Source organism: Chlamydotis macqueenii, chromosome 1, assembly GCF_036417535.1.
Source record: "Chlamydotis macqueenii isolate bChlMac1 chromosome 1, bChlMac1.mat, whole genome shotgun sequence".
Lineage (NCBI taxonomy): Eukaryota > Metazoa > Chordata > Aves > Otidiformes > Otididae > Chlamydotis > Chlamydotis macqueenii.
This window is the reverse complement of record NC_141556.1, coordinates 178,148,117-178,159,422: the sequence shown is the minus strand read 5'-3', so window position 1 is coordinate 178,159,422 and position 11,306 is coordinate 178,148,117. Positions and strand designations below refer to the sequence as shown.

Genomic DNA, 11,306 nt, shown 5'->3' with positions numbered 1-11,306 from the left:
ATGGATGGAGCCTTGCAGCTTATAACAAAGTGTTTGAAAGACAGGTTTGAAGTCATGTGAGCTCCAGGCACCTGCACTGATAGCAAGTGGCTTCCTCCCTGGAATGTTGGCTCTTCTGGTGTCATCTGAGACATTATTTTCACTCAATGCATTATAACGCTAGTGGGAGTGCCTAGCACTGCAATCTGTAGTTCACTTAATGGCCTAAATTTCTCTTCTTCAACTGAAACACAAAGTGAGATCTCAGTTACCCTCAGTTATCTGTAAACTTAGTGAAGTAAACAACTCCAGTGCTTACCTGAATTGCCTGCAAAAAAAAACCAGATTCTTTATCTCTCTGCTCACAGCAGAGGGCATAGATGGCTCCACTAAATCACTAAAATAAGATGTGATGAATCTAGGCTTCAGAGAGGTACGACAGTCGTTACATTTTAGACTTGTAGGTCTTTTTTCGGCTCTGATGCTAAGGATCAGATTTCTCTGTATGATCTATGTTTTGTGTTCCCATTGTAGTCTGTCAAGCTGTACATAGCAGAGCTGAGATATTGATACACTTGATGTGTCACCACCAATGACGCATGCTTGTCCATAGCTTTCTCATCTCATTTCAGGTGCTGCTTTGCACTCTTGGCACCTAGCTACCATTCTAGAAAGGCACAAGTCTTCTTGATAGCCCCATGCAGAAGCTTAAGATGCTCAAGAGCATTCTAGATAGCACTTGATATTAATTTTCAGAGCAGCTAAACCTTGTCCTCTATGTTTACTTTAGAGCAAGCTGAAGCACTCTCTAGTTCTTTTGACTGTGTTGATGAGACTTACAAGACTACAGCGGAAGCTTAAGAGTTCTAGATAGTGGTCAATACCTGTTTGTAGACATTTTAACACACATGTGCAAGCATGGAGCTGAATCACATCAAAGGCTCTCTTCAACACGCACACACAGGTGTTTACTGAACCCCTCCTAAAATATCCAAAGCATCCACACTGGGCGGGCAGATATGATAGTTCAATGATGGAAAGCCTGCACTCTTCCAGACTAGCAGCTGGAGGGCAGGTGGGATACCGTAGGGCATCTCAAGTAGCACTAGATGCTGACACATAGGCAAAGCAATCAAGCTGTCAGTCCTGTTCTGCATAAAGAAGTAAGAGTTCTCACCTCATTGACTTGCTCTGAAGGTTAATATTTAACCAGAACTTTGAAGATGGAAAATAAGACAAAATAGTTGGGACAGAAGATTGAATTGACGTAGCTAGGGATGCTGGGAGTAGAGCAACATCTAAGTTGATGCTTAAAATGCAAATCCTCTCAATTTGAACAGAGTTTAAATGATCCATATAACATATTTCAGTTAAATGCTTACTACTTACCAGCAGCATTAGCTAGTAACATCAAACTGCAACTCGAACATTTAAGCATGTATTTGTTTTCACAAGCAGTGGAATGAATGACTGAAAGCATCATAAATGATTCAATATTTCTTCATTCAGAATTATGTTTTCTTATCACCTGTTCAAAGTACTCTGTCATCAAAAACCTTTAGGAGCTAAAATTTGGCTTTTAAAATTCATTCCCTGATGAAACTGGAATGAAAATACAGTAGAAATCACTGAAATATCCATATACAGCATGTTAGAAACAGTGTGGAGCCTATCAATCTGTGCTGATAAAATGAAAATATTTTTCTCATCCATAACATGAAAAATACAGCTGTTTACCCTGACATTTGTTGTGAGCCAAAATCTTTGAATCCCTCCATCTCAGAATGCAGATGGCAGGTTTATCTTCTTATCTGCTTGTTCAGTTTGATACAGAGACTGAAAAGGAAATAGTAACACTAGCTGCAGAGGTATTTTTGCACATGCTTTAACTCATAAAACTATGATTTTATGTAAATTTTGACAAGTTGCCATTCATTTGACATTTCATAACTCTGAGCAACACATTAGGAACCTAGAAGTTAGAAGCTTTCAAATAGTTTCCTCAGAACATTTCCCATACTACTAAATAAAGCATAAAGCTAATTCCTGCAACTTTTATCTGTTTGAGCAACTGGTACTCACAGAAAAAAAAAAGTATAGGACTCTACTCTATAGGAAGTGAGGGTGCTGAATATCTTTATTTCCCTTCAAAATTTCACTAGACATCTCCTTTAAAAAAAAATTATTTTGGTAAAGAAGATGAGCACACTTAGCTCCTCAAACCCCAGCTCTGAAGGAGAGTTGTCGAGATCGAAGTTCTGCATTTCAGTTGGCTAATATTTCACAATTAATTGCTTTGCTTTGTTTTTTTCCCTGTAATTTACATCAATGAGAAGGAATGTACATAGAAATTAATGGCTGCAAGAAGCTGGTGACAAACACAGTACAGGGAAGGTTGCAGTCAGCTTCTTGCATGGCCCTGATAATACACCTGAATCACGAAAACAAGCACTCTGCGTATTCAGCTGATAATTTATTTGTGGCAGAGATGCTGTATATCTCCACTTACACTGAACTGCGAGGTATTTTTGTGATGCAGGCCGCTGCTCCCTGAGAGTTCATTGCTTTGAACAAGGAGGTGAAATGCCAGTCATGCATCACCTACCTTCTTCATATGTTTGAGTATTTTAACAAAACCTTCCCAGAATAGCAGTTGATGACAGAAAACTTACAATTAAACCCCAGCCAGGAATCACAGGTTTGTCATTGCTTTCAGGGAGGCCAAGTTTTGCCCTAACACTGGACCTCTCATTGGATGTCCTACTAAGATAGTGGGAGTTTCTTACATTGTCCTCAGTGGACTCTGGCAAAATTGCGTGTTTGAAGCTTGGTACATAAAAAAAAAAGACTTAGAAGGCCACAAGATTAAGTGTTTTCTGAGTTTTGATATAAGAAAAAGCAGTGTGCTCTAACTCCCCTTCCACACTTTCAGATCTCATCCTTTATTGATATTCACCCAGGTGTTAGGTTAATTTTGCATCAAAACAGTAACTTCAAAGAGTTATTTTAAAAAGAATAAAATTAAATAGAAAGAGAAGACTGAGCTGATTTTCTCTGTCCACTGCCACTGGGCTCTCTGCCCATTTCTTGTCTTTTATTTTTCAATTTGTTAATTCTAATGAAAAGTGTTTGCATGGCAAGTTTAGGAAGTTTTGGCAATACAAAGCCTAGGACAATCTCATTTTTTATAAAAATGAACAAAAAGCACCCACTCACTCTAAGATTGTTCAATGGATACTGTAAATGAATGAGACACTTATTTTTGTGCCAGCTCAACTACCAGTGTTGACAAGATTTGCATACATTTTGGCAAGTGCACTGCACAAGGTGGTAATAAAATAGGCCTTTTATATCTGAGTCTAATTTACTTTAGTTATACTAATTAAAAATGTGTTTTCATGAGAAAGAGATTTCAGTAAGGGATACACTGGAAACAGCAATATCACGGAAACATTTAATATATAGCCAGTATCAAGCATTTTTCCACTGAGAAAGAGCTTTTTTTTTTGAGAACAAAACTCCAGGTTCTATGAATTTAAGATCCCTGTTTTGGTTTTTTGGGTTTTTTTTGTGTGTGTTTTTTTTTTTTTAAATCCCTCTTGGGCTTAACATTGCAGGCTTAAATATCATGCTTTTACTTGCTACTACCAGATGTATGGTTTTTAAGTACACAAAATATGGAATAAAAAAAAACAAAAACAAACCAAACCAAACCCCTCACTCTGCATATTTTGCCATCTTCAGTGACATTACCTATCCAATGATTACTCAAAGAAAGGCAAAAATGTTCTCTTGCCCTATGAAGTATTATTCAGGGTACAGTCTTTTTCACAAGTAGTGGTGCTGGTACGACTGAAGGTGTGATTTCAAACCAATTTTCTTTAAATGTGTAGAAAATTGTATGAGTGAAATGCTTCATGAGCAGGCTCATACCATTACATTTTATTATGCATTAGGAACATGCTTGAACTAAACAAACCAAAAAAAAAAAAAAAAGCCACAAGAACAGCACATTTAAACTCAGTAAGCTTAATTAAACAGGTTCAAGATGATGCATTTGTCAAACCTGAATAAAAATATCTGCCCCATGTCACATGAACACACACTGACAGATCAAGTTCACGGTTTTATTGTATTTCTTAAGTCTTGGGTTTACTCCTGTTTAAATTATCTTGAGAACATATTAGACTGCTAATTTAAATAAGAGAAGAGCAATGAAAAGAATCCTGTCTTTGTTTCAGTTACCTTGCTCTCTTAGTGAAGAAAAAAAAAAAATTGCAGAGGATCTAGCTTCCCCACCACAGCAATACAGAGTATCTGTAATACTGAAGTCATTTCCGAAGAATTAATGTAATTTTTCTTCAGAGATAATAAATAATGTCTCTTTGTGACAAATGCATTTCCAGCATGCATACCATTTTCATATTTTAATAATATGAAAATAAAAGAAAAAAGGTGATTAACCACAAACCTCTGACAGGCTGAATTAATTTTTCATGAAACACAGCTATCAAACTGTGCATAAACAGAAAATATTCTAACCTGTAAAAATAGCTATTTCTTATAGGCAGAATAACAAAATCTGGGTATTATGGTAATACTCTTACTTAGGCTAAGCAGAACCAATATCTATAAGAAGCTCTGATATTTCAATAGGCTCAAGGTGAAGTAATGTGCCAGTCACAGAGAGAGAAAAATAAAAAACTGCCTCAAATTGCATTCCCTACTTTTAAAACAGGTATCAGCTGTTGCCCCACTTACATCAGCTGAAATGCAATTGTTTTCACCAGTCATTTCAAGAAGTAGAGCATAAACTCTCCTTAATGATTTTCAAGTGTACTAATTTGAGGACATACTATACCATGTCAGACAAGATAGCTGGGACCCAAGCATTTATGAAATACACATATATTATAACTAAGATAATAATCAGCTTTATCATTAAAATTCCAGGAGAGAGAGAAAGTTATTATGAAAATATATAGCTTTAATTTGCAGACATATAAACACTTTTGGTACATTACAGACACATGATGCCAGAAATCAAAATAATCAGTTTTAAGCATAACACTAATTTATCCTGTTCACACAGAGAAATTTCATGTAATCATCATACAAAAGATAGTTCTCAGCTCTTAAAATGAAGTGAAAGTGATACATCACCTATAAACCTACTGCTTTGTTGCAGAGGATACAGCAAAGAATAAATTATCGAGAAAATATGCCACCAGTCTTACAAGTCAGATTTTGGACCTAATCCAAAATCAAAGTCAATGAAAAGGAGCCAGGAATGGTTGCCAAAAGTCAGAAACAAGATCTTTCACATGAAATACCAAACCAGAAAGGAGCAACAGTCAGAATAAACTAAGTCCTAGAATTCCTTAGAATATGAAGCGATTTTTGTTTTCATCTGGCAGATCAGATTCAGAAGTATCACACGAAAAATCTATTACACAACCAAACTGATGGAGTACTACTGACAGATTGCTCAAAGTACAAAAAAAATATCACCACTTCTGTGACAACTGGAGATTTAGCCATTCCCTTGCTTCCTTGCATCTGGCATGTTTATGAGGATGAGCATGGGGTTCTGTCATTATTTGCTGTAGGAAATATTAAATATAATCTTCCATAAAAATGACCAGCAGATTGCTGGAGCAAATGATAATGTGTGTGGAATCTGGAGTAAATGAAAGATGATATGTCACAGCAGTTCAGCTTCTCATTACAATATCTTGCATTCTTGCTCAACAGGAATTGCACTTTTTGTTAATGCCTTTTCTATTCTACTATATAAGCTTTACTTGTGAGGTAATAAACATTCTGGGTTTTTATTTTTTCTTTATTACTAGTGCATTTTTAATGTCTTTATTCTTTTAATTATACATACATCGGGACAGACACTTCTTTTGTGGTTAAATGTCTGTATGCCAATGTGTATTTTACATTAAAACCAATATATTTAAAATATACTCTCTGTTTATCTGACGGACAGTACCTCGAACAGTTCCCTGCTCAGGAGCATCTGATGCCCTCTTGCGGTTAAAAAGACTTTTAAAACTTGAGTTTAAAGAATCGTCTTACCTTCCCCTTTTTTATGATCACTGATCTTATTATGAAAGCTGCAAATGATGTCCACGTTTTATAGACAGGGTGCTAGCTGTTAGTACTAAGGTTTCATAAAAAAAAGCTGTACACTGAATTTCAATTTAAAAAACTGTAAACAGCTATTTACAATTATAATATTATTCAGTTATAAATTAGTGGTCCTTCACTGCAACCTCTGTCAATACAACCCACAGCTGTCCAAGGTTTTTCAGATGTCGGATTTATCCACAAAAAAACGTCAAATGTTAGAAATCTCCACTGGTTTCTTCTCCAACATGTGCAGGTTAATTCTTCCATTTAATGGGATTTGTACTTCCAAGTTTTCATCTGCTCTATGATGCTTTTTTCCTTTGCTTAGACAGATGTAAATGCCCATCCCTGTTACTAAAACAATTGAACCCAAGCTTATTATTGACAGAGCTACCAAGGTCGGCATGCAGGATGCTGACTCCATTTTTTTATGTGTAGGCTCTATGGATATTTGCGGCTGCTTTTCTTCTATACTGATATCAGGCTCCTTCCTTAACAAACTTTCAATGTAGCTCTCATTGCTAACAGTGTCATTGACAAAAAGGTTCACCATGACAGTGGAATGGAGAGGTTCTGGATAACCATGATCACTAACTTTTACAAGTAGCCGATAGAGGCCATAGTCATTTCGCATCAGTGACTCTTCCAAGGTGATATTACCAGTTTTTGGGTCAATCCTAAATGACTCTGGTCGAGGGCCTCTTCTTCCTATGATGCTGTAAGCTATGACTGCATTCATGCCAGTGTCCTTATCAACAGCATAGACCTCAGTGATGGGAGAGCCAGGAAGGGTAGAAGGAAGGACCAACAAGTAAGACATGTTAGACTGAGGAAACAAGACCAAAGGGGGGTTGTCATTTATGTCCAGAAGAAGGACAGTTATTTTCGCAGTAGAGGAGAGAGCAGGATCACCGCCATCAACTGCTTCAATCCACAGAATGTAGGAGCTTTGCTGCTCCCTGTCTAGGGAGACTTTAGCTCTCAAAACTCCTTTTCCAGTATCTATGACAAAAATATCGCTTCCATTCAGAACTGAAAGGGCAACCCATCCATTTTTCCCTGCATCAGCATCTGTGACACTTATAACTCCAATTTCACCAAAGCCTGGAAAGTTTTCTGGCACGAAAAAGCTGAAATCCTTATTGATAAATCTTGGACTATTATCATTTTTATCCAATACAGTAATGGTGACAGTTGCTATTGATTCTCTTGGAGGGAAACCAGAATCTACCGCTTTGACAGTGTATCTGTATTTCTCTTTTTCTTCCCGGTCCAGTTGGGTGGAAACTGTAAGAACTCCTGTGGTTTTATCTAAAGAAAAATAGGAAGGAGCATCAGGCCCTAAAAAATAGGACACCTGCCCTCTTTCTCCGCTGTCGGCATCTGTAGCATGCAGTTTGGTCAAGAAAGCATTAGGAACATTATTCTCCTCAATGGATAATTCTATCAGTTGTTGAGAGAAAACTGGCGAGTTGTCATTGTCATCCAGAACCTGTACTTTGATTATTTTGTTGACATGAAATCCTTCTGAGTTCCATGCAACTACAGAGATTTCATACAGCTGCTGTGTCTCATAGTCCAAAGGCTTTGTGGTCTCTAACAGGTATTCATTATTGTATGGCTTGTATGGCGAAAGTCTGAAAGGCCCATCACCATCCAAATAGCAACTGACTTTGTATTTTTCATCAGGGTCTTTGATGGTAAAAAATGCTATTGGTGTGTTGATAGGCTCCAGTTCCTTTAAGTACACCACCCCTTCCACTTCATTAGCTATGAAACGAGGGACAACTTCAGGTGGCCTCATCATGACTTTGATGACAGTCACTAGCACTGTGATCACAGCAGGGATACAACCAGGACCGTTGCCCAATATGATCAGCCTGTGGAGCCTTGGAGTGTCCCCATCAACTTTACTGGAGAGTGTGATAGTTCCTGTGCTTTCATCCAGACAGAACAAGTCTCTGGATGACTGAGGGACCTTCTGGCTGTAGGAGTAGGTGACCTGGGCATTGGATCCAAGGTCTGTGTCTACTGCATGGACAGTGGCCACGTGTGTCCCTAGACTGGAATTCCCATAAAGAGTGATGTTGAGCTGTGAGTCGCTGAACTGAGGGCAGTTGTCATTGATGTCACTAATGCCAATAGTGAGGGTGGCACTGCCCACGAGCGGAGGAGTCCCCCCATCCTCAGCAATGATGACTGTGACATACTCCTCCCGTGTCTCCCTGTCTAGAGCCCCCATGACAATCAGGTAGGGAGTTCTCTCCCCGCTCTCATTCTCCTCCACATCCAAAGTGAAGACACCATAGTTATCTCGTAGGCGGTATGTCTGAACGCCATTGGTACCCACGTCAGGGTCAAGGGCAGGGTGCTCAATAGCCAGGCGGGTGTTCACAGGTGCATTCTCAGGCACCGAGAGGTGGATGTGGGGCACAGGGAAGCGGGGTGCATTGTCGTTGACATCCCGGATAGCAATTTTTACCTTCACCAGGCGGAAGTACTCCTGCGGCAGCACCAGCACATCCAGCAGCAGCAGGCATGACTCGGATGAGGGTGAGGAGGAGGAGACAGCATCTGTTCCCTCAAAAACAGTGGCCTCACTACTCTCCACGCACAGAGCTTCCCGGTCGATCTCTACAGCTGAGGTGTGCAGCTCCCCAGAGCGGTTGTCCAGCTGCACGTACTGTCCCCCCAAGCCACGGGAGGCCAGGGTGAAGGAAAGTGGGGGCTGAGAGGCTGCAAGGCGCTGCCCACCAGGTGTTGGCAGCCGCAGGTCACGGGCCAGACTGCCAATGAGCACTCCAGCAGGTAGCCCCTCGTTGAGGCTGTAGAAGAGCTCGGTGGCACGGCTGTAACTGGCAAAGCAGTTGAAAGGTCCAACGAAGAGCAGGAAGAGGAGCAGGGGCTGGGGAGAGAGAGGCATAGGGGTGTGGGGAGGGGGTGGTGTTAGAGAAGGAGGGGAGGCAGGAGGCAGCCCCTCCCTCCCGACTGCCTCCCCCACTGCCACACCACCACTTCAAGCAGGCAGTGTGGCATCTGCAACACGAAGCCGTCCTCCCTCTCCCTCCATCTCCTCCTCTCTAGTACAGCAGCCACTTCCAGGGCATCACCATCTGTACCCTCCAGGCAACACCAACTTCGTTCCCCACAGCAAATACGCACTGCCAGGAATGGCCCCGGGGGCACCCTGCCTGGCCCCTCCACACCAGCACCACTTGCGCCCCAACGTGCCATCTTCCCTCTTCTCCCCCTCCTCACCTGCTCAAGCTCACCACCCATCTCACCAGCAGCACCCACCCTCCCATCCACAAACATTTGCTTGCCCCCTTCCCTTTCCGCAGCACCAGTGTCAAACACATACCCCCTCCCCCACGCGTCTCTTCCCCATCCCAAAATCTGTTTCTCCCGCACGCCCACGGGCCCTGCTCTGCAGCGGGTACGCGTCCCGCACCGCGCAGCCTGCGCGGATCCCGGCGCAGCCCCGGCACCGCCGCCGCTCTCCGGGCGCTCGCAGCCCGCGCAGGTCCCTGCTCCCCCGCTCCCGCGGCCGCAGAAATGGCGGCCCCAGCCTGGCCACCACGGACCCCTGGCCACCTCCACGCCGCCGCGCAGCCCCGGCTGAAAATATGAGTTGAACAGAGGAGCCGCGCACAGGTTGCGCGGAGGAAGTTGCCCGCGCTGGCGAGCGCGTCCCCAGTCCGCTGCGTATGGAAACGGGCTGCTCGCAAGTAACTTCGGGCATCGTCTCCACGAGGGATTTTTCCTTCTTCTCCCCTTTTTAACCAGCCATTTCCCTCCTTTTTTTTTTCTTTTTTTTTCTTTTTTTTTTTTTCCGGCGGCTATCTGCTACAACCGGCACCCGCAGCAGACAAAAAAAAAAAGCAAAACAAAACCAAAAACAACAACAAAACAACAAAACAAACAAACAAACAAACAAACCAACCCCTCAGAAAACAACCAACTTTTCACGGCTCATCTGTGCAGATCAGAGCCAAGAAAACAAAAAACAACAAACAATAACAAAGAGTAAATATATATATACACACATACATGTATATATATGGTTTGGGTTGTTAGGGGTTTTTTTTTCCCATTTTGCTGCTGCGTGCGAAGTCAGCTGTTGGAAAGGAGGGCAGGACGCGGCACCCCCACACTATCCCCCTACATCCCCTCAGCCCTCACCTGCAGGCTGCCGCGGGCGGTGCTGCTGCCACGACTGCCCGGGGGCCCCATGCCCGGCCGCCGCCGCCGGCTGCGACCCAGCTGCCGCCCGCCCGCTCCGCCGCCCGCCCGGTTCCTCTCCTCCCCGCGGCTGCCCATTCCCCCGCCGCCGCCGCGGTGGGCAGGGCTGTGCCCAGGACACTCCCCCCTCCTCCGCTCTGGAGGGAGCCGCTGCCGCCGCGGGGAGGGGAGGACGCGGGGGTGGTGGGGGGTGCTCAGCCAATGGTCACGGGCACGGCAAGGAGGGCGGCGGGGGGCGCGCCCGCGGGGGTTGCGGAAGCGGCGGGCGCAACGCAGGGGAGAGGCGCGCCGGCGTCGGAGAGGGGGATGTGTGTGTGGTGGCGGGGGCGGGGAGGGGTGCGGGAAACACTAGTACCTGGGGAAGAAGATACTCCAATTTGGAAACTGTAAGAAGAAAACAAAAAAAATATTTAAAAACTGCTGTTTTCCTTCTTCTGTGGAAAGGTGTTGTGGTGAGGGTGTCAGCGGGCGAAGCGACAATTAAAAGCTGCCTGGGTTTCAGGAGCGCTGCCGAGCCCCGCTGAGTAGCGAGCGGCTGGTACCGGCACGAAGTGAAAGTAACGTGTAGGGCTCGCAAGTGTTTGGTTGGCGGAAGGTGCGCGTCCTGCCAAATTAAGAAGAGCAAGTGCGATTTCCTGCTGGCTAGGAACCCGACGGTCCCCTGTGGCAGAAAATTATGTGCTCTCATCTTGCAGTCTCCCGTCGCTGTTGACTAAGACTGTGAGACTGCCGTAGAACTAGACATGAAATTATCAGTGCTCAGGAAACTTTAAATCGCGCAGGACCAAATACACATTTCCTTGACGTCATGGAATATCAAAAGGACAGACAACCTGCCCTGCGTTCTTCACATTGGCTCTCTGCAAGGTCTCAAAGGGAATTTGAGATTTGAGATGTCTGTTTCTAGCCTTAAATTGTTCAAGGGTCTGGATCCCGGCTATTGCTGA

General features: G+C 43.4%; 1 protein-coding gene across 1 annotated transcript; it reads right to left on the bottom strand.

The window, feature by feature from the left end:
- Positions 1–4,945: 4,945 nt before the first annotated feature.
- On the bottom strand, positions 4,946–10,376 carry PCDH20 (protocadherin 20). Its single transcript, XM_086741659.1, has 2 exons — positions 10,300–10,376; positions 4,946–9,022 (listed from the first exon to the last, which is right to left on the bottom strand). The coding sequence occupies exons 1-2, from the start codon at positions 10,348–10,350 to the stop codon at positions 6,326–6,328; spliced, it is 2,748 nt and encodes a 915-aa protein (XP_086597785.1). The 5' UTR covers positions 10,351–10,376; the 3' UTR covers positions 4,946–6,325.
- Positions 10,377–11,306: the final 930 nt, after the last annotated feature.

Coding starts and splice junctions, on each gene's coding strand:
- PCDH20 (XM_086741659.1), bottom strand. CDS start 10,350: ATGGGGCCCCCGGGCAGTCGTGGCAGCAGCACCGCCCGCGGCAGCCTG. Junction 9,023..10,299: donor CCGCCCGCGGCAGCCTGCAG/GTGAGGGCTGAG, acceptor CTCTCTCCCCAG/CCCCTGCTCCTCTTCCTGCT.